The sequence below is a fragment of the Hyperolius riggenbachi genome, chromosome 3 (genome assembly GCF_040937935.1).
Source record: "Hyperolius riggenbachi isolate aHypRig1 chromosome 3, aHypRig1.pri, whole genome shotgun sequence".
Taxonomy (NCBI): Eukaryota; Metazoa; Chordata; class Amphibia; order Anura; family Hyperoliidae; genus Hyperolius; species Hyperolius riggenbachi.
The window spans coordinates 411605745-411629892 of NC_090648.1; the positions used below are offsets into that span (position 1 = coordinate 411605745).

At 44.6% G+C, this 24148-nt stretch overlaps 1 protein-coding gene across 8 annotated transcripts in view; it reads left to right on the plus strand.

The window, feature by feature from the left end:
• The window catches only part of P4HA2 (prolyl 4-hydroxylase subunit alpha 2), a 634411-nt gene that overhangs the window by 453153 nt on the left and 157110 nt on the right, over positions 1-24148 (plus strand). For 2 of the 8 annotated variants that reach the window (XM_068277456.1, XM_068277447.1), the window contains exon 1: positions 1470-1684. The exons of 4 other annotated variants lie outside the window; for them this stretch is intronic. In XM_068277456.1, the coding sequence (XP_068133557.1) occupies positions 1682-1684 (3 nt within the window). In that variant the 5' untranslated portion in view covers positions 1470-1681. Of the gene's footprint in view, positions 1-1469; positions 1685-4791; positions 4907-24148 lie in introns of those variants that run through there. 2 more of the 8 variants (XM_068277449.1, XM_068277446.1) reach the window with 2 other exon arrangements.

Sequence of the window (24148 nt, forward strand, 5' to 3'; positions counted from 1 at the left end):
CCGAACAGTGGCGAACACTGTTCACTCAACACTATGCACATCCTGATGTCCCTCTTCCAAGTTGCCATATTTTTCTCTTTTCACTTTAGACTTTGTCACTGTAGATATATAAGAAAAATAATGTATTAATATGAGGATATATCAGAATGTGGTTGATTCACAAAGCTTACTTATTTTTCACCTTAACTGTGACAGGAGAGCTAATGGGTGAGATAAATAAAGGGGTTGATGCACATAACAGCGGTTACTACCAGAAGCCGGTTATTAACATTACTAATGTGTGTTATCATAGCAACACTCGCGGTACTAGAGCACCGTAGGTAGTGCTAATAGCTGCCAGTAGTAATGGTAATATTGCAGTGTGCTGTCTGTGCACAACAATATTACTACAGCTTTGTGCATCCACTTCAAGGTCACTTAAAACAGTCTATATGATCATGGCTGGCCTTTGACCTGAGCGACTGGAGCGGTCGCTCAGGGTGCCGGCTTCTAGGGGAGCGCACGTGATGTGCATTCAACTGGCCCTGGCAGCATTTCTACCTGCTGGCTGCCGGCTCAGGGTCCGTCTGTGGCTGCTGCGAGTGGTAGCTCCGCCCCCAGGAACCTGCTGCTGCCTCTTGCTGAGCCTGTGTAAGCCGTGCGTGCCAGTAGCGCCGCCCCTTGCTCACAGGCGATTTCTGCGCTGCCCACTAATCAGAGAGAGACATGCTTGTCACTCCTGGCCCTGTCCCCAGCTACAAGCAGAAAAGTAGGATTCCCCAACAGCCTTCCAGTTGGGGAAGTGGGGGATGCCTATATACGCTAAAGGGGGATCTGCTTGTATACTATACACTATTTATCTGCCTAGCTATATACACTAAAAGGGGATCTGTTTATATATACTAAAGCGGGGATCTGCCTATATACACTAAAGAGGCCGGGGGGGGGGGGAATCTGCCTATATACACTAAAGAGGGGGGGGAATCTGCCTATATACACTAAAGGGAGAGTCTGCCTATATATTCTAAAGGGGGGTCTGCCTATATACACTAAAAGGGAAGGAGGGGGAATCTGCCTATATACACTAAAGGTGGGATCTGCCTATATACACTAAACGGGATCTTGCACATGGGTGTGTGTGTGTGCGTGCGTGCGTATGCGCACGCGAAGAGGATGAATGGTGGGGCACCAAAATCTGGTTACACTCAGGCCCTGTATATGATATAGGAGAGTCTAGCAGACTGCAGGATGCAGCTACACCACCAGCTACTCCTGATATCATAACGCGCTGAAATTCCAATATTTAACACCCATTTATTAATATAATAATAAAATATGGTTCGCTGTCTTTATCAACTATATACATGATTTTGCTTAAAAAAAAACCCCCAAAAAACCCTCCTCCTATGCCTTTCATAACGTAAACCAGCAGCCCTATATAAACCAGTACTGGCCATCCCTATGCCATCCGCCCCTGGTATCAGTTGGGATCAGTTGGAATCAGTTTGTAGTTCACTTACAGAGTCAGGACATGATGAGAAAACAGCATTTCTACAATATTTTGCCATATTTCTCATCATTTCCTGCCCTGTTTATGTCAACAACCTGATCTGTAGCCATCTGACGGCACTAACATCTCTCCCAGCCAAAATCTCCAGCCGAAACCGGATTAAGCCTAGCATATCAACTACTACTACCAATCATGGTGAGTTTACTCTAATATATACACATTTTTCATGAAAAATACGCCAACTTACCAAATGTAAGCAAGAGACAGGTCTTTGTCAGTCGACGGCTGTAAATGCTGTGCATGAGCCAATGCTGTGCATGAGCCTCTGCTGTGTATAAGCCAATGCTGTGCATGAGCCTCTGCTGTGCATGAGCCCCTGCTGTGCATAAGCCAATGCTGTGCATGAGCCAGAGGCTCTGCCTCCAGATGTTTTTTTTTTCCCAACACATTTTTCATCAAACTATGCCAATTGCATGGAATTTTGGTTATTTCTTTTGGCTTTCTTGGCTACATGACTGCATTTTTATGTGGCAACAGGGTCGGCTCTTCCATAGAGGCAAAGAGGGCAATTGCCCCAGGGACCCAGAGTCTGTAGGGGCCCCCAAGGTGTGCATCCCCTCTCCTCCAGCTATGGTGACCCCACATATGCCTGCAGGGAATGAGGAAGAGAAGTCAGGAGCATAGCGCTGCCTCCCGTGTCCTGCCTGAATTAGATAATACCCCATTGTGTGTACACTCAGAATTTTGGTAAAGTGAGGTGTGGACATTAGATAAGATGGCAGCCAAGTCCCTGTAAACATGTCAGGCCCTAGACACCTGCAAATGTCACTTTGTGGGGTTTCGGTTATAGATGCAGGGACATTGAAAATACTAGTTTTCTGCACCATGAAGGGTTAGGATTAGGACATACACTTGGATAGCCTTGGTAGAGACCCAGTCCCCAAAAAACTGCGCTGGTTGTTCTACAACATAAAGAGATGGACAAGTTGGGTGTTATGGTTAGGTATGATTAATTAGGTTTGAGACTTGAAGGTGTTTTTTATATATTGAGTTAACTTTTAATACCATCACTCTCAAACTATTATCTTTTAAATATAAAAACAGGTTGTTACCGCTTTGTGAATGTTTAATAAGAATCTGAATTTTAATAATATGATCCACCATTTGTATTACACTGCAGGTATTTGTCTTTTAGATTTATTGTACGCTAAACATAATTTTTATCAGCTCTGTCTCTTTTGTTATCTTATTTGGCATGTATCTGTTGATTCTATTGGCCGGTAATGACTGGTAATGCTCCTTATCAATCCCACACGTAAATAAAGGAAATACAGGTAAATACAAGTAAGGGAGTGTCTGTAATAAGCCATCTGTCACTGTGCAACAGACGCTACAGAAATATGTTCTGACAGATATGAAATATTAGGAAGCAGAGTGCTCTGCAGCTCAGGCATTTAAATACAATACATTACATATAATTCTATTGACTAGGAGGGTACATTTTGCAAGTGATACAATTGGTTGCATATTTATTCTTGGCTACATGCACAAATAAGAATTTAAAGTTTAACTCCTGCCAAAATGTCTTTAAACTTTTGGATAGTGTTGTCCCTGTGCCATTTGTCCCCAAGACTGAGAGTGGGTCTAGCCTGATTTGTCTGTAACTGTGGCAGGAACTGTGCATGAAATTTCAGGGAGGATAACTTTCAGATGAGTGACTTACTTGTACTTCCCCTTTTTGTATTGGATGGGAGGAGGGGCATGGGGGGAGGGGGATAGCATGACCAGTGGGTTTGGGGCACTCCTATTTGGCGCAGATTTAAAGCAGATCTGTGAGGAACTAAAGCGTTAAAGAGAACCTGTACTGAGTAAAAATATTTAAAATAAACACATGAGGTAACTTCAAATGAACATTACAGAGTTACCTTGCCATCAGTTCCTCTCAGAAGCTCACCATTTTTTTCTGACAATAATCCCATCCAGTTCTGACAATATTTTGTCAGATCTGAAATATATCAGTTGCTGTCAGTAAAATATCAGTTGCTGTCAGTTATAGCTGAGAGGAAAACGGATGTACCAGGTAATGTCCATATTTCCCTATGGCTCAAGTGGGCGATGTTACAGTTTAACTGTGTGCTGACCAGAAAGCTGTTATGGGTAATGGCTATTTTCAAAATGGAGGACGGAAAATTCCCTTGATCATAGTGAACAAATAGGACGCGGGACAGGAGAAAGACACTGAGGAGTAGACTACATGGAAGGTAAGTATGACTTGTGTATGCTTTTGACTTTTATTTTCAGTACAGGTTTTCTTTAAGGCTTACTTTCACACTTAGTGCAGTGCGATCATCCTGGGGCAGGGCGATTGCACTGAGCCATATCCCCTTTTGCACCATCCTGTGGCAGTGCACGGACAGGGTAATTATTATTATTTAGTATTTATATAGCATTGACATCTTCTGCAGCGCTGTATGAAGTATATTGTCTTGTCACTTAACTGTCCCTCAGGGTTCTTTTACACCTAATCCGTTGTGTAGAGCATGCGTTTGCGTTTGTATGAGTTTTTCCCCAAATGTAATAGAAAACCTATTTGTTACAATCTCCACACACTGGCATCCACAACAAAGAGTGCTGTACTCTGTAAACTCCTTGCAGATGGCTGGGATTTGAACCGGAAACCCAGCACTGCAAGGCGAGAGTGCTAACCACTACACCACTGTGCCACCCTGGTAATATGTGTAGTGCTGGCCCCCACTCGGTGACTTATGCCCTGCTGAACAGGAAGCACCTCACTAGTTTACAGTCTCTCTGCGCATGCACACAGTGCCACTACCACAATCGCTTGTGCACACTTTCCACATTGCCATAGACTTGCATTGCTGCCTAAACTGTACGGATCATGTGGCAACACTCTGAAGAGTTTGCAGCGGCCTAGTGTCGGTTTAGCTACTTCTGACGACTTGCAGGTCGCACCACGGGTAGTGTGAATAGTCTCATGGAGACTAATGGCAATTAGAGGCTTTACAGATCCTCCTCGAGGCCACTGCTGCTGGGTCCTGCTTATTCTTTTGGCCATGCTGTCATCCGTGTATGAGCGCATCCATACTAGGCAGGCACGAGTACGGGCGCCCAGTAGAACAAAGCTGCTTGTGCACGTAGGAAAAAGTTATGCACAAGCACCATCATTCTACAAGGCATGCATAGACTGTATTTGCATATGCTCAGTACAGATAGACTTGTATATGGGGAGAGTGCTGCCACGAGAAGCATATGCTACAAGCTCTTGTTTAATTTATTTGCAGGGACCCATCGCTGGAACAGTGGGCTGCAGTAGGATGAGGAAGCCTCTGAACTATCCTGAAGGTTTCTTCTACTGAAGCAAATATCTATATTTGTATGAAAAAAAATCTGCTTTAGGTACACTTTAAGGCCTTGTTCACATTACAAATGGCTAGCGCAATTGCAAGCGATTTGTTAATCAATTTGTTAAGCGCTTTTTCCTGCGCTTTGCGCTTAGAAATGTGCTTTTGTTGAGCGATTCATTTTGGCACTTCCTGAAATCAGTCAGGAAGTGAACTCTTGTACCCGGAAATGAATAAATACATTGGCCTCAATTCACTAAGTTTTATCTAACACTTTATCGAACGTTTGATAATTTACCTCATGAGTAAAATCTAATTTTGAATTCACTAAGGTGTTATAGATTTATTGAACGTAACGATAAAACATTCGATAAATCTATAACACCTTAGTGAATTCAAAATTAGATTTTACTCATGAGGTAAATTATCAAACGTTCGATAAAGTGTTCAATAAAGCTTAGTGAATTGAGGCCAGTGCATTTATTCATTAAAGCGCTCAGGAAATCGCAATTCAATGCGCTTATTCAAACGCTTTGCGATTTCCCTATACTTTCTATTGAACACAAACGTTCAGAAAATGGTGCAGGAACCGGGTTTGCGATTCAGTAGAAAGCGGAGCGCTCATATATGAACACTAAGCAATTTATTTATTGGCAGTTGAATAAAGTTTGTTCTTTATAGACAGACATACTTGGGGACAAGGATTGCAAATTCTTGGCACTTATAGAATTCCAGGCTGGATTTGCGGAATAATTAATGATTTGCAGCTTGAAGGACCTCAGTAAATCAGTCTTTAAAGAGACACTGAAGCGAAAAAAAATATATGATATAATGAATTGGTTGTGTACTATGAATAATTACTAGAAGATTAGCAGCAAAGAAAATATTCTCATATTTTTATTTTCAAGTATATAGTGTTTTTTCTAACATTGCATCATTCTCTAATATGTGCAGATTACACAACTCTCAGCATTCAAAATGATTCTTTCAGAGCAGTCTGTGAACTAATGAACTCTCCTCTGCCAGAGGAAAAGTAAATAGTTAACTAACAGTTGAGATAATAAAAGTCAGAAAACAGCCCTCTCCACGACTTTTGAAAGTCGTAGAGATAATGGCTTTTTTGTATAGAGATAACAACTGGAGTTTCTTAACTCTTCCTGTACTGGAAACAATTAGACTGATGTATCTGATCTTAATGTTTTATTTCTTAGCTGTACTACACATATAAATCATAATATCATAGTTTTTTTTTCGCTTCAGTGTCTCTTTAAAGCAAAGTCAGGCCAGCAGAATTTTGTTGCAATCTCAATTGCTCAGGCAGAGCATCACACAAATGTGGTTTAACCACTTCACCACTGAGCGGTATTACCCCCTGACCAGCAGAGCAATTTTCACCTTTCAGCGCTCCTTCCATTCATTCGTCTATAACTTTATTATTACTTATCCCAATGAAATGAACTATATCTTGTTTTTTTCGCCACCAATTAGGCTTTCTTTAGGTGGGACATTATGCCAAGAATTATTTTATTCTAAATGTGTTTTAATGGGGAAATAGGAAAAAATGTGGGAAAAATTATTATTTTTCAGTTTTCGGCCATTATAGTTTTTAAATAAAGCATGCTACTGTAATTAAAACCCATGAAATGTATTAACACATTTGTCCCGGTTATAAAACCATTTAAATTATGTCCCTATCACAATGTTTGGCGACAATATTTTATTTGGAAATAAAGTTGCATTTTTTTCAGTTTTGCATCCATCCCTAATTACAAGCCCGCAGTTTATAAAGTAACAGTGTTATACCCTCTTGACATAAATATTTAAAAAGTTCAGTCCCTAAGGTAACTATTTATGTTTTTTTTTTTTATTGTATTTTTTTTTTTTATTACAAAAAAAAAATAAAAATTGGGGAGTGTGGGAGGTAATGAGTTAATTTATTGTGTAAATGTAATGTTTGTGTATGTAAAATGCTTTTAGGGTGTAGTTTACTATTTGGCCACAAGATGGCCACAGAGTGTTTGTTTACATGCGACCTGTAAGCGTCCGGAAGGACGCTTACAGGAAGCAGGAGGAGGCTGGGAGATTCACAATGATCTTGCTGTTTCTGAAAGAAGCAGCAGATCATTGCGGGGGCTAGATCAACGAACGGGAATGGATTTTCCCGTTCATTGATCCCCGGGCGAGCGGGCGGCGGCGTGCACGAGCGGCGGGTGCGCGCGCACGAGCGGCGGGAGCGCGGACAGCGGCGGTAGCGCGGAAGGTACGGATTTCTCCGTCCCTGGTTTTTTAGGGGGGAAAAAAGGGACGGAGAAATTCGTACCACTGGGGGTAAAGTGGTTAAGGCATAGTGAGGCTCTGTGCAAAACTTAACGTGTGGCACCTTATATTGAAGTAGTGTTCTAACCGTCAAAGCAGGGCCGTATCTCTTAAGAGGCACCCGTGGGCCGGTGCCATGGGCGGCCCCTGGGGGAGGGGGGGGGGGGCATCTAATGCGTATTCATTTTATTTTTTTATTTTTATTATTTTTTATTTTATTCCCAGCCAGGGAAGTTTCCCGACGCTGGAGGAAGACTCTGCATGCCGCTGGCTGGTCTGAGCAGTGACGTCACTAGACCAGCCAGCGGCATGCAGAGATGAGATTCCCTCGCGCGCCGGGAAGAGGAGGTTAGATGTTCTCTGGCCTCTGCCCCTGGACTCGTCTCTGGCTGCAGTGTACAGTGCACTGACTGGAAGGGGGAGCGGGAGCTCCAGGTGAGGGAGGGGGGGGGGGACTTCCTCGCTACTCTGTGCCTGTTCCACCTTCCAGCCAGGCTACCTAAAATGGGGGACACTTGTATATCTCCGAGTCCTACCTAACTGGGGGACACCTATATACCTATTACCTAACTGGGGGACACCTATATACCTATTACCTTAACTGGGGGACACCTATATACCTATTACCTAAACTGGGGGACACCTATATACCTATTACCTAACTGTGGGACACCTATATACCTATTACCTTAACTGGGGGACACCTATATACCTATTACCTAAACTGGGGGACACCTATATACCTACTACCTAAACTGGGGGACAGCTATATATCTACTTCCTAAACTGTGGGACAGCTATATATCTACTTCCTAAACTGGGGGACACCTATATACCTACTACCTAAACTGGGGACACCTATATACCTATTACCTAAACTAGGGGACACCTACATACCTATTACCTAAACTAGGGGACACCTACATACCTATTACCTAAACTGGGGGACACCTACATACCTATTACCTAAACTGGGAGACACCTACATACCTACTACCTAAACTGGGGGACACCTACATACCTACTACCTAAACTGGGGGACACCTACATACCGACTTCCTAAACTGGGACACACACACACACACACACACACACACATATATATATCTATACTACCTAAACTGGGGGACACCTATATACCACCTTCCTAAACTGGGGGGACACCTATATACCTTTTTCCTAAACTGGGGGACACCTATATACCTACTACCTAAACTGGGGACACCTATTATTTTGTGGTGTTATGCAGCCCTCTGTGCGATTTTTCTGCTGAAATGCTGCCCACGTTGCGATTATTTTCTGGTGAAATGCTGCCCACTGTACGATTATTTTGTGATGAAATGCTGCCCAGGGTGCGATTATTTTCTGGTGAAATGTTAGCCAGGGTGCGCTTATTTTGTGGTAAAATGCTGCCCACTGTACGGTTAATATCTGGTGAAATGCTGCACTCATTGCGATTATTCTCTAGTGAAATGCTGCACTCATTGCGATTATTCTCTGGTGAAATGCTGCACTCATTGCGATTATTCTCTGGTGAAATGCTGCCCACTGTATGATTATTATCTGGTGCATGTTGCTGAAATGTTGTACTCATTGCGTTTATTTTCTGCTGGAATGTTGCACTCATTGCATTTATTTTCTGCTGAAATGTTGCACTCATTGTGTTTATTTTCTGGTGAAATGTTGCACTCATTGCGATTATTTTATGGTGAAACATTGCTGCATTACGATTTTATGGTGAAATGCTGCCCCATTACAATTATTTTATAGTGAAACGCTGCCCCATTACGATTATTTGGCACCTATGGGAGGGCCCCATCCAAATTTTTGCAAGGGGGCCCAGTGATTTCTAATTACGCCCCTGACTACTACCTAAACTGGGGATTCCTATAGACTTGGCTATCTAAACTGGGGACACCTATAGTATGTCTATATTGAGGACACCTATAGACCTGGCTACTTAATACTGATACTAATTATTTAGCGCCAACATATTATGCAGCGGTGTACAGAGTATGTATTGTCTTGTCACTAACTGTCCCACAGAGGGGCTCACAATCTAATCCCTACCATAGTCATATGTATATGTATGTATCGTAATCTAGGGCCAATTTTTAGGGGGAAGTCAATTAACTTATCTGTATCGTATGGTATTGGGATGTGGGTAGAGTGACCAGACTTTTGTAGGCTCAACCTGGGACGGGGGGAATTGGGGGGGGGGAGGGTAGCTGCGGCGCGCGTAGCGGGCTGCGCCGAAAACGGGGTGCGGCTCGCTCAGCGCGCCGCGCCGAAAAATGTGGTGTCTGCAGCGTGCGCGAAAAATGGGCGTGGCCATGACATTCTATGGGCGGGGCTAACGTAATGATGCAACAGCGAGGCATAAGAAAGCAGTGTTTACGCCGTGATGTGGTCAAACGTGGATTCACATCATAGGTGTGCAGAAACTGTGTGATGCTATTTAATAGTATGCCATAACCCCAAAGCAGCAAACACAGCCAACTATGACCATTAAATAATAAATGCAGCAACAGTTACCCCAGACACCACAAAATAAACGCAATGGGCAACATGTCAGCACAAAATAAACGCATTGCGGGCAACATTTCAGCACAAAATAAACGCACTGCGGGCAAACATGTCAGTACAAGATAAACGCACTGCGGGCAAACATGTCAGTACAAGATAAACGCACTGCGGGCATACATGTCAGTACAAGATAACCGCACTGCGGGCAAACATGTCAGTACAAGATAAACGCACTGCTGGCATACATGTCAGTTCAAGATAACCGCACTGCGGGCAAACATGTCAGTACAAGATAAACGCACTGCGGGCAAACATGTCAGTAAAAGATAAACGCACTGCGGGCAAACATGTCAGTAAAAGATAAACGCACTGCCTGCAAACATGTCAGTACAAGATAAACGCACTGCGGGCATACATGTCAGTACAAGATAACCGCACTGCGGTCAAACATGTCATTACAAGATAACCGCACTGCGGGCAAACATGTCAGTACAAGATAAACGCACTGCGGGCAAACATGTCAGTACAAGATAAACGCACTGCGGGCAAACATGTCAGTACAAGATAAACGGACTGCGGGCAAACATGTCAGTACAAGATAAACGCACTGCGGGCAAACATGTCAGTACAAGATAAACGCACTGCGGGCATACATGTCAGTACAAGATAAACACACTGCGGGCAAACATGTCAGTACAAGATAAACGCACTGTGGGCAAACATGTCAGTACAAGATAAACGCACTGCGGGCAAACATGTCAGTACAAGATAAACGCACTGCGGGCAAACATGTCAGTACAAGATAAACGCACTGCGGGCAAACATGTCAGTACAAGATAAACGCACTGCGGGCATACATGTCAGTACAAGATAACCACACTGCGGGCAAACATGTCAGTACAAGATAAACGCACTGCGGGCAAACATGTCAGTACAAGATAAACGCACTGCGGGCAAACATGTCAGTACAAGATAAACGCACTGCGGGCAAACATGTCAGTACAAGATAAACGCACTGCGGGCAAACATGTCAGTACAAGATAAACGCACTGCGGGCAAACATGTCAGTACAAGATAAACTCACTGCGGGCAAACATGTCAGTACAAGATAAACGCACTGCGGGCAAACATGTTAGTACAAGATAAACGCACTGCGGGCAAACATGTCAGTACAAGATAAACGCACTGCGGGCAAACATGTCAGTAAAAGATAAACGCACTGCGGGCAAACATGTCAGTACAAGATAAACGCACTGCGGGCAAACATGTCAGTACAAGATAAACGCACTGCGGCAAACCTGTCAGTACAAGATAAACGCACTGCGGGCAAACCTGTCAGTACAAGATAAACGCACTGCGGGCAAACATGTCAGTACAAGATAAATGCACTGCGGGCAAACATGTCAGTACAAGATAAACGCACTGCGGGCAAACATGTCAGTACAAGATAAACGCACTGCGGGCAAACATGTCAGTACAAAATTAACACACTTTGGGCAAACATGTCAGTACAAAATGTACACAATGTGGGCAAACACTTCACCTGCAAGAAAAAGCATTTACTCACCTGGCAGAAGACGTCCCCTCACGCAGCCGGCCTCTGGTGCCTCTCTGGTGTGTGCAGCTCCCCCTGGCCTGCACGATCTTCAATCTCCCGCTCAGCCTCTCACAGGCAGAGCAGGGCTACTGCAAGATGCCGTCCGGAGGCGGAGCCCTGTACTGGAGACACAAATAGTCTCCAATACAGGGCTCCGCCTCCGGACGCCATCTTCCCGTAGCCCTGCTCTGCCTGTGCCTGCCGGAGGAGGACAATGCAGGCTGGAGCGGGGCTGCTGGGAATGAACTAGCGCATCGTCTAGTAGACGCTGCGGCTAGTTCATTGTACGGTGGCCAGAGTCCCGAGGCCGGGATGTCCCGCTGCTAAAAGCGGGACGTTTCCCGGGACCTCATGCAGCCTGGGACAGCGCCCCCTGAAGGCAGGACGCGTCCCGGGTAAAGCGGGACGTATCGTCACCGTAGATGTGGGAGGAAACCAAAGTGCCTGAAGGAATCCCACACAGACAAAGGGAGAACATACAAACTCCTTGCAGATGTTGACCTGGCTGGAATTCAAACCGGGAACCCAGCGCTGCAATACGAGAGCGCTAACCACTACGCCACCATGCTGCCATACTACTGTACTATATTGTACTGCCATCTGCAGCAGTACTTCACAGAGTATGTAGTCATGTCACTGACTATCCTCTGAGGAGCTTACAATCTAATCCTGCCATAGTCTAATGTCCTACCATATTATTATGTAGTTATATAGCATCCTCGACTCCAACTCCGACTCCACAGCCCTGCTGGCATCTTTTGCAGCACTTTGCAGAGAACATAGTCATGTTACTGACTTTTCTCAGGGGAGCTCACATTCTAATACCTACCACTATTTTGTGCGAGAGAACACTGGCTAATGTGTGTTTTTTTGGGGGTGGGAACATTTCCTACTTGCTTTTTTAGGGTCACTTTACTCATACCCGGGGAGAAAACATGGCCCCCACCGACTTTGGGCTGCACTCTTACTAGGAAATTTGAATTGACCACACCCACTGTAGGTTATGGACACGCCCACTGCATTCTGTGGCCACGCCCATTGCCGCCAACACCCTCCCGGGGGGCGCCATGAGTTTGGGGTGCCTAGGGGGGCCCAAACCCTAAATACAGCCCTGCGTCAAAGTACACCTATAATCATCAAGGAAGCCTGCAGCACAACGTGGCGTAATACTTCAGGAACTTTATTGGCACAATCAACAAACACAATAGGCAGCTGACGCGTCTCAGACTCACAGGTTCTTAGTCATAGTCCAAAGGACACTTGTAAATTAAAAAAAAACTTAGTAGGAAGAAGCCTTTGGATGGTCCAGAGGCTTCCCCAGTGTTCCTTCACACCTTTGTTCCTCTGCTGGACCCCTCTAAACCAGGGCTTTTCAATCTTTTCACTAATTGTACCACTTTTATCACCTGAAAATGAACAAGTACCACCCGTGTGCCTGCGCAGTAGAGCGCACCCAATCATGCTCGGCTGTTTCCACCAGAATTCAAGCGAAGAGCTGCTACTGCGTATGCGGGTATGCTGACAAAGAGATATTTGGGTGTCCTATCACTGGACCCCCTCTACTGTGGAGGAATGGGGAAGCCTCTTTAGCCCCCGAGGTCCTTACTGTGCTGGCCTGCAGAATAGTTCAGACCTCAGATCAGCAGTAACCCGACTGACACTATGCACCATTCACCTGGCTGTCTCTTCACCACTGATCTGAGGTCTGAAGTATGCCACAGGGCAGCACAGTGAGGAGCGACCGTGGGGGAACTAAACTTTGTGGAGGCAAGATGGGACCAGGACAAGTGGCAGCAAACCTGAGGTGTACCACCTGGCCAACAGCAAAGTACCACTGGTGGTACGCGTACCACAGGTTGAAAAGCCCTGCTCTAAACAATGTTTGACTTTAATGTCAAAGTTTGATGCAGTCGCACTCCCTTCTGTTAACAAGCACGGACGCACTGTGCAGTAGCATGGAGCTGCTCATAAATGGCCGTTTTCCTCCATGCACAAGTGGCTCCGTGCTACTGCACAGGTATGAACCCATTGGAGGGGAGCGCAGCCACAAATATGAAGAGGGAGCATCCAGAGGCTTCCGCCTACTGACTTATTATTATTATTTAGCATTTATATAGCACTGACAGACATATTCCGTAGCGCAGCACAGAGTATATTGTCTTGTCACTAACTGTCCCACAGAGGGGCTCACAATCTAATCCCTACCATAGTCATATGTCTATGTATGTATCCTGTAGTGTGGCCAGATGGTGTATTGGTTAAGGGCTCTGCCTCTGACATAGCAGACCAGGGCTCAAATTTTGGCTCTTCCTGTTCAGTAAGCCAGCAACTATTCAGGTGGAGACCTTGGGCAAGACTCCCTAGCCTTTCTGAATTGCATTTTCTTAACATTTCTTGAGGCAATTACCGCACCAGTCTGTAATTTACCTCACTAGTTGGTCATTCTAATTGTATGGCCTGGTGCACACCAAAAACCGCTAGCAGATCCGCAAGATGCTAGCAGATTTTTAAACGCTTTTTGTTCTTTTTCTGTAGCGTTTCAGCAAGCGTTTTGCGGTTTTGTGTAGCGGTTTTAGTGTAGTAGATTTCATATATTGTTACAGTAAAGCTGTTACTGAACAGCTTCTGTAAAAAAAACGCCGGCAAAACCACTCTGAACAGGCGTTTTTCAGAGCGGTTTGCGTTTTTCCTATACTTAACATTGAGGCAGAAACGCATCCGCAATCCAAAAAATGCCTCACCCCGGGAGAATGCATTTCTGCAAAACGCCTCCCGCTCTGGTGTGCACCAGCCCATTGAAATACATTACCCTAGCGTATCCGCAGCCGCAAGCGGATCGCAAAACGCAGCCGAACTGCTCTGGTGTGCACTAGGCCTATGTGCGGTAACAGGTTTAGTGAATTGGAATTTGGGAAGGTGAAGGTGATTGGTAAAATCAACTGTTTTCAGCATTAGTGCTTAGTGAATGCTGCCCAATGTGTCTGTGACTTGAGGTCCTCTAAGTAACTGGATGCTTTGGGCAATTACACAATTTGGTGTTATGGAGGCTTCAGCCAGATGTGGGTTAAGAAGCTGCACAGTGACAGCAGTATGTATAGCTTGGCACAGCTTTCAGTGTAATCAGGCTCTAACACAGCAACAACCATATCTGTGGCCTGGCATGACCCAGGTGTGGATTGCAAATTCGTGGTACCTAATAGCAGACAGTTTATAAAGAAATCCAAGCAACAGGATTAAATATGCATACCTCCAATATTCTTGAATTGGAAATCCTCCACAACAGCACTATTTAAGCAAAGGACACATTTGACAAAACATCTTCATCTTTGTGGACCATAAAGAATAAATGGGCAATAATCAGTTTTTCATACCTTTTGTTATGATGCATTGGTTACAAAAAAAAAAGACTAAAAAAAACCCAAAACATACAGCACCACAATATAAACAGAATGAGGTTTCATGTGAGATAGTAATTATTTTTATTATTGATTTATAAAGCACCAACATATTCCGTGGTGCTGTACAGAGTAAGAAACAAACACGGGGTACATAATACAGACAATGGATACACCAATAGACAAAAATACAGAATTGATACAAAATACAGAATTGATAATTACAGTGACAAAAATAACATGATGAATAAAATGTATAATGAATTCCAAGACACAAAAGGGTGAAAGAGCCCTGCCCTTGCAAGCTTCCAATCTAAAGCAAAGGTGTCAAACCCAAAAACCGGGAGCCAAATGTAAAATGTTAGACCAAGTCGAGGGCCAACAATCATATTTATTGAAACGCACCATAAAAAAGAGAAAAAAGGACAGTGCTCACGGAGTGCGAGTATAGGTGGCCTGTGGCCAAAAGCAATATTCTCACATGATACAGTGGGGCTGTATATTATAGTAGACAGAGCTTGTGAGCGTCCCTCTTAATACCAGGGACCCAGCGCTAGTAGGTAGCATGCAAGGCTTCACTCTGCCGCTCCAGCATTAGATCCTGGATGAATTGCTTCTTCAGTATCTTGTGAGCAGCTTCATGCACAACTGACAGAGCCATCCATCCTGGATCTAATGCTGGAGCAGCAGAACACACTACCTACCAGTGCCCAGTCCTTGGTGTTAAAAGGGATGCACTGAAGCTCTGGCTGCTAAAATATACAACCCACTCACAGTGTACTAGGTAGTTAGACTATTCCATATGGCCACAGGTCACCATAGCTGGACTCAGCGCTGTCCTGACTCCTTTCTCTTTTTTTTATGTTGAAGACATGCCACCTGTCTCCTCACGCTATTCACCCATGTGGCCCATCTTATTTGTGGTGGGGAGTCATGTCCCATCCCCAGTGTTTCCAGTGCTTCTCCATGCGACTCTCTCTTATTCTGGAAGGGAAGAACAACATGTCGCCCTTACCCCCCCCCCCCACACACACACACCCCACTGTTTTACCCCATGTGACCCATCTGATTTGTGGTGGGAAGTCATGTCTCATCCCCAGTGTTCCCCATGCTTCCACATGAGGCTTACTCTTATTTCGATGGGGGAGGGGGGACATGTCACCTGTCCCCCTGTGTTCCCCCTGTGTTCCCCCATGGTTGCGGTTGCTAGCTCACCGCTCTCACCTCTGCTGCATTGGCCAGGCAGCAGCACAGAGGTCAATTATATTGAAATCTGCTCCTCACATTTATGAAGCAAAATTTCTAATGTTATTGGGCTGTTAAAAATTTCAGCTTAGGCACACTGAAAGCAATTATGCTCTATTGCTGTTACTGTAGATCCATTCAAAATAGATTCTGCTTCTTGTAAATGATACTTTTCAATCCTCTTGATGTCAATATGCCAATTCAGTAGAATCTCGTTATAGTAAACTTTGATATAGTAAAACTTCGGGTATAGTAAACTAATTGTTCAGGTCTTGGCAAAGCACTATTATAAGTTTATGGGAGTAACTCCTGGTATAAACCCGGATATAATAGATCTTGTGTTCTAGTAAACCTGCGGTATTCTGTATCCGGCTATAGTGGAAAGTGGGTGGGAACATGCGTCATGTGTCAGTCGGAGACTCATGAGATGTGGTCAGTGGGCGGGCTGGCAGCCACTTGTAACCTGCTTGCTGTTGGCACACTACTCTGGGCTTGCGTGGATTACCTCAAAAGCACCAGCCACAGCCGGTGAGACTTATGCTTCATGTGTAAGCTGCTGCCTGATTACTGAGGGAATTGCCTGTCATCTGTGACTTGCTTGTGCATAGCTGCAACGCTACAGTATCATCAAGGATGCACAGAAATGTGGACAGAGGAACACACTATCTGTGCTGTACCTGTATTAACTGGTGAGACTTACTGTATGCTTTCTGTGCATGGCGTTGCCTGGTTATGGCATGCAAATCCCTGCATATTGAGCAATGTGCATTTTGATTTAGCTTAGACACTGTGTCACTGTACCCTGACCTGTGAAAATAATCGGAATTGGTACTTACCTGGGGCTTTCTGCAGCCCGCCGTAGGTCGGGAGGTCCCACGGCAGCGTCCTGGCTCCTCTCCCAGTCTCACTGCACAAATGGCTCCCGGCGACACCGGGCCCTCTCTTCCTGGAAGATGACGTTAGTCGTCATCACGCCGGCCGGCGTGACTGTACTGCGCATGCGCAATTAAATTTCGATTATTTTTTGAGCTCGGAGTCCCTTTAAGCATTGAAAGGAAAAAATTACTCCCAATTATTTGCTGAATTAAAGTGAGCCTAAATTGATGAATAAAAAAAGGGTTTAACTTACCTGGGGCTTTTACCAGCCCCCTGCACCGGTACTGTACCAACGCCGTCACAAAGCGATCCTCCGGTCCACCACAGCACCCTACTTTCATTTTAATGCACGGCCCCAGTCCATGTGTCCCCTGATCACGCTTCTGTGGAAGGGAGCGCTTTGTGCATGTGCAGTATGAAAAGAATCTCTACTGCACGTGCGCAGAACACTCCGGGTGATGGGAACATGATCGAGGTCACCTCGACAGTTGGAGAGAGTCGCTGCAGGGGGGGGTCCCCTGGACTGGAGCTTTGCTCAGTGATGGCATGGGCACAAAATGCCTGCAAGGCGCTGGTAGAAGTCCCAGGTAAGTTAGACTTTTTTTTTATTCATCAGTTTAGGGTCACAATATAAGGCTTCGATGATCTTCTTCACAATGGAGAAAAAGAGGATTAATATGGAAGTGGTGGAGAGGGTTCTTCGCTATGAGGACCCTGAAACTGTGAAATAGTCTTCCATCAGAACTGGTTCTAGCTTACAGTAGATGGTTTAAAAAAATAACTGTGTTTTTTTGTGGGAACCTAAAGCAAACCTTAACCTCTTTGCCGGTTATCCCGAGCTCAGCTCGGGGTAACCTGCGCAGGAGGATTTCTCTCAGGCCCCGCTGGGCCGATTTTCACAATTTTTTTTATTGCACGCAGCTAGCACTTTACTGGCTGCGTGCATATCTCGATCGCCGCCGATTCTGCGCTACCCGCCACACCGCGCCGCCCCTCCTCCAGACCCCTTGCGCAGCCTGGCCAATCAGTGCCAGGCAGCGCTGAGGGGTAGATCAGGATTCCCTCTGACGTCCCGACGTCCATGACGGGGGAAGCCGAGCAGGAAATCCCGTTCTGAACGGGATTTCCTGCTTGCAGAGAGCGCCGGCGGCGATCATGATAGGTAGGGGGATGCCGCTTGTCAGCGGCTATCATGTAGCTAGCGCTAGGCTAGCTACATGAATTAAAAAATAAAAAAAAAAGTGCTGCGCCGCCCCCTTGCCGAAATAATTGGAACGGCAAGGGGGTTAAAAAGAAAGTGTTTCACTTACCTGGGGCTTTGACCAGCCCCCTGCAGCCGCCCTGCGCCTGCATGGGGACAAAACGATCCTCCGGTTCCCCACAGCCACTCAATTTCGATTTTGCCAACTGAGCTTGTCACTGGCTACTGCGCCTGCCCTGCACTGACTGCACGCGTCCTCGTTTACGCTTCCGCCGCCGGGACCATCCTGCACATGCCCAGTACGAGGACTAGGAACAAGGATAGACACAGCCAGGGCCACGCAGATGCTGCTGCCGGCAACAGGCTCAGTTGGCAAAATCGAAATTGAGCAGCTGTGGGGGACCAGGGGATTGTTGTGTCTCGAAGCGGGCACAGGGCGGCTGCAGGGGGCTGGTTGAAGCCTCAGTTATGTGAAACTTTTTTTAATGTTTGCTTTAGGTTCCCTTTAACCACTTTGCATGCCTAATTGGACTGTAATTCTTTGGCAGGGTCCTCCCTTCCCTAGAGTAGTCTACATGATCGTGTGCTCCTTTCCTATGACAGCCTCGTACTTGTATTACAGGGCCTACCTAACCAGCCCATATCTCATGATTATGTATTTTGTACCGTTTGCCTTGTATAACTTTGTCCTATCATGTGTAACCTTGTTACGTTACATCAGTCATCCTTTGTATCATTGTATGTATTTATTGTCCAGCGCTGTGTAATATGTTGGCACTTTATAAATATAATAAATAATAATGCCTGGGTTTTTACTCCTTAAGATTTCTGACAATTTGGCCATTTCAGCTGTGTCACTTTGACACAGCAATAAGCACTGGTTTTTTTTTTTTCAGGACAATCTAGGCTTTCTTAGGGTAATATTTGTTTACAATTATTATTTAATTTTTTAGGGAACAAAATAGGCATAAACACAGAAAATACACCATTTTTCACCCTTCATAACTTTCACGACACATGCCACAGTTCTAAAACACATCAAAGTATATTGTCTTTGTCCAACTTAAAATGATACCCTATATGCCATATTTCATCACTAGTTTGGAATGTGGTGTACCATTATCGCCAGCCTGTGCATCTGTAGAAATTGGGTTTGATCGCTAAGACGCACCGCTTGGGGACCCCAGTGCTGTTCAGATACATTGCTAGGCAACAGCGTAGTGATGTATCTGTACAGCGTTGGGTCCCTGAACTGTTGTCATAGTGATTGCATCCAATTACACCCCATCACAAGGGTCCACTAATGTTAAAGGAGTTATCAGGCTTTTTAAATGAAAATAAGTGCCACTTACCCGGGGCTTTGTCCAGCCCCAAGCTCCCAGCATATCCCTTGCCACAGCTCCGCCGTCAGCCGTTCACCGCCACTGCCTCTCGGTGCCCGGCGATGACATCAGGCCGACCTCCAGGTGCTGTCAATCATCACCACGTAGATCGGAGCGTACTGCGCAGGCGCAGAACTACTGCTCCTGCACAGTACGCTCCGATCCACGTGCCGGTTGCACAGGCGCAGTACAGGCCAACCTGGAGGTCGGCCTGACGTCATCGCCCGGGACCAAGAGGCAGAGGTGGCGAACTGCTGATGGCGGAGCTGCGGTGAGGGACATGCTGGGAGATTGGGGCTGGACGAAGCCCCGGGTAAGTAGCACTTATTTTCATTTAAAAAGCCCGATAACTCTTTTAAGGTTAAGTATAGGTTACACAAGGGGTTAATTAGTAAGGTAGGAGTTCATACTTTACTACAGGAGGGGGGGGGGCATTTTATTATTTCGGAGTGACATTATCACTTAAATACTTTTTTTCTTAACTATTAAACTATTAAACTTTTTTTTTTTTCTGTTTTCATGAATGAGTGCTGCTTTTAGCAGCAGTCGTTTCCTTGTGAACAAGCACGTGTACCAGCGGGAATGATGGGAGCGACAATGCAGTGATTTTAAGTGGAGGACGTGAATTTCACGTCCACAGTAGGGCCAATTAGGACGTCAAATTCACAACTTTAAATGTTAAGAGGTTAAAGAACAAAACATATGTAGAGGTAGTGGCGCAGCAATAGGTAATGCAGTGGTAATGATTCACAAACCATTTCTTTCCCTCTGCTTTCATCTCTCTCACACAGTGAGTATCCATGGAAAGCTGTTTTTGATGGTCTGTATAATGTGATTATCATGCATACAGTTCTGGGGGCCCCAGTGTAAAATGTGCATAGTGCACCATGGGTCTGTAGCTACTCCTCTGCATAGAAGGTTACCCACATATCCAGAAATAAAAAGTACAATATTGATGCAGAATAATCTGATAATCATGTGGATTCAGAAAGGGTTTTTTTCTGTGTTAAATCATATTGGCATATGCTTTTCAAGAATTTCTATATATTCCAAGTGGATCTTGCTTCTTAATAGTGGTTGAACATGATGGACATACATCTCTTTTCAATCATATAAATTAATGCTCTGCAGATAAAAATCCTGTTTTTAAATGTTGTTCATATAACCTGAAGCAGCCCAGGGGGTAAGCATTAACATCAGAATCTGTAGGTGGGGCCACTGCTTTTTGGTGTTGCCTCATCATGCTGTTCAGAGTGCTGTGGGGCTGGGCACAGACAAGGCTGTCTGAGAAGACTGCAGTTTGCACTCTGGCAGTCTGTGCTCCAAGAAACTATTGATGTATGGTCTCCTGATGGTTTATTGATGGTCTCCTGACCAAGTACTTTACATTTACTTGACAGCAGCTAATAAAAGAGCTTGTACATAGATAAAGATAATGTTATCATTCATTAAAGCGCTATACAACTCTGACATAATATTCAATAAAAACATGTTTTCCTACTTTTTATATCCCATACAGTTATCATATTTGTTTTTGTGCATAAGTATTATTATTCATTTAGAAATTACAAGTTCCCAAAGTACAATTTTTTTGCTCTGAGAGCTGACATTGCATTTTATTCATAACTGGTGTATTCATATTGTAATGTACCCAGAAATGCTTTCTGAGTATCTGACTGTGTTCTGGAGTGTCTGAATTGCCAGAGAATGTTTACATTTCTCACTTGATACAATTAAGTAAACACAAGATAATGTTATCTCCAGTTCGAATGCGTAAAGCTTTCCCTGCAGGGAGCTTGTAAGTCCTGTGTTGAACGCTATTCTAGTAAAAAAAAAAATGGTGGTAGTATATAATATGCTGTAAATAATATTTTAGAGCAAAGAAGAAATGCTGGGTTTCATACCACTTTAAAAACATGTATTTATCAGTCCGAGTGATTTGTGATTCTTTCAGGGGATACGTTTCACTCACACTTCCTTTTATAGTTAATATATTTATTCCTGCAAAACTTCCAACTTCAAGTAGTCCTGCTTACTTGGGCAGTAAACAGAGGACAATAAAAAGTCTTGTATGTATACAATTGAACCTGAGGCAAGCCATGGATCAATAAACAGATACTTACTTACCAAACAAAATGGAACAATCTGGATCCTGTAGAGTCTTTCCATGTCCTCCTTGCCCCTGCTGCGACTCGTCAGAACTCTGCAAAAATTTGGGCCATGCTCCAAGCAGTAAGTTCTCCGGAGCATGTTTCATTTACAAATGTAATTTTCATCTTAGATGTAATATAGTTTGGTTGAAAAAAGACATCTGTCCATCAAGTTCAACCAGAAAACAAACAAACACAAACCAAATTGTCCTGAAGCGGCACATATCCCAGTTGATCCAGGGGAAGGTGAAGAACCTTACAAGGCTTGGACCAATTAGCCTTAAAGGGACTCCGAGCTCAGAGTAAAAATAATATTTGAACTTACCCGGGGCTTTCTCCATCCCAGCCCTGGTCGGGACGTCCCACGCCGGCCTCCTGGCTCTTCTCCCAGCGGCTGTCCGCATAGCGCGGACAGGCCGATCCCCCGGGCGACACTGGCGAGTGTCGGGCCTTCTCCTTCCGTATACGTCACGAATGACGTCACGCCGGCCGCCGCGCGTCATGACGGCGGCCGGCGTGACAGCACGGCGCATGCGCGATTAAACCGCACATGCGCCATGCTGTCACGCCGGCCGCCGTCATGACGCGCGGTGGCCGGCGTGTGACGTCATTCGTGACGTATACGGAAGGAGAAGGCCCAGCACTCGCCAGTGTCGCCCGGGGGACCGGCCTGTCCGCGCTATGCGGACAGCCGCCGGGAGAAGAGCCAGGAGGCCGGCGTGGGACGTCCCGACCAGGGCTGGGATGGAGAAAGCCCCAGGTAAGTTCAAATTTTATTTTTACTCTGAGCTCGGAGTCACTTTAAAAGGGAAAAATCTCTTCCAGACTTCAGATGGCAGTGAGATAAATTATTTTATATTTAAATCTAGTTTTTAAGTTTTTACTGTTTCATTGTCTCTGCGCAATGATACCTTATTGAATATTGAAGTATATTAGAGCTCAAATCTATGCATTATTCACCCATTTTATCGATTTCCTGCTCTCAGAAGCCATTTACTGTCAGGAATGTATTTTATGGCTGTAACTACTTATCAGTGAGGGTTATGCTATAGTCTGACCCGGTTCCGACACGGACAGAAACTGTCACTTACAATACTGATGTTTAACTCTTTCAGGCAGAAAAAGAAAAAAAGGATCGCAGCCTAGTTATGTGTGTGCTTGTCACTATACATACACATGTCTACCTCATCATGTCACATTGGTTGTCCTTTAACCACTGTTACTGTGAATGACCCCTTTCTAAATACATGGCAAATACTCTTTTTAACCACATGCAGATAATGTCCCCTTGTCTGTTGTACAACCCTAGGTACAAAAAGCTAATCTACAAAGCTTTTGTATTGCCTCTCAGTTGCTTTTTTCAAAGCGAAATAAGCCCAGTTTGTCCAACCTTTCTCGGTAATTGAGATCTTCCATCCCTCTGATTAATTTAGTTGACTGTCTTTGTACCTGTTCTAGAAGAGCAATGTCCTTTCTATAGTGTGGTGCCGAAAACTGTATTCCATACTCCAGATGTGACCTCACAAGTGATTTATACAGAGTGAGTAGTTCACTAGCATCTCAAGATTTTATTTCCTGTTTTATGCATCCCAAAATGTTATTTGCTTTAGCTACCGCTGCTTGGCATTGTATATGGTTACTTAAAGAGGAACTGTAACCAAGGAGTGAACTTCATCCTAATCAGTAACTGATACCCCCTTTCCCAGGAGAAATCTTTCCCTTTTCTCAAATTGATCATCAGGGGGCTCTATAAGGCTGATATTGTGGTGTAACCCACCCCATAGTGTGATGTCAACACACAGTGTGAGAGCCTTGTTGCATTGTGGGTAATGACAGCTGTTTCCAACTGCCAAAAAAGCAGCATTCCACAAATATTACCTGCCAGCAGTAAAGATGTCACCATGTCATAAATTTCAGAATGTGAATCAAAGAAATGAAAGATTTTACAATGGGCATACACTGACTAAATCATTTATAAATAATTATGGAAAAAATTAAGCACATTTTTCATTACATTATTTTCACTGCAGTTGCTCTTTAACTTGTTATCAACCAGTATTCCCAAGTCCTTCCCCAAATCTGATGTTCCCATTAGCATGGCATTTATTTTGTATGGTGCTCTACCATTGGTATGTCCAAGGTGCTTGATTTTGGAGAACTTCTTGTAGAGATCCGCACTGCTTCCAATATTAATATTAGTTTATTAAATACTTAAAAAAGACATACAATTAAAAAAGCCGCAAGGTAGTTGTGCCTTACAGCTCTTTTAATTAAACTAAGAATAATATTGGAAGCAGTGCAGATCTCTACAAGAAGTTCTCTATTGAAAATTCTGTGATACCTGGGATACGGTGATCTGAATGCTTCACACATTTTTGGGATCAAGCTAGAGAGTGCGGTTTCATTGCTTGCAATACACAAGGTGCATGATTTTACATTTATCACCATTAACCACTTGATGATTGACCCACCCTTTACCCCCCCCCCCTTAAGGACCAGCGCTGTTTTTAGTGATCTGTGCTGGGTGGGCTCTGCAGCCCCCAGCACAGATCAGGGTGCAGGCAGAGTGACCAGATTGCCCCCCTTTTCTCCTCCCTATGGGGATGATG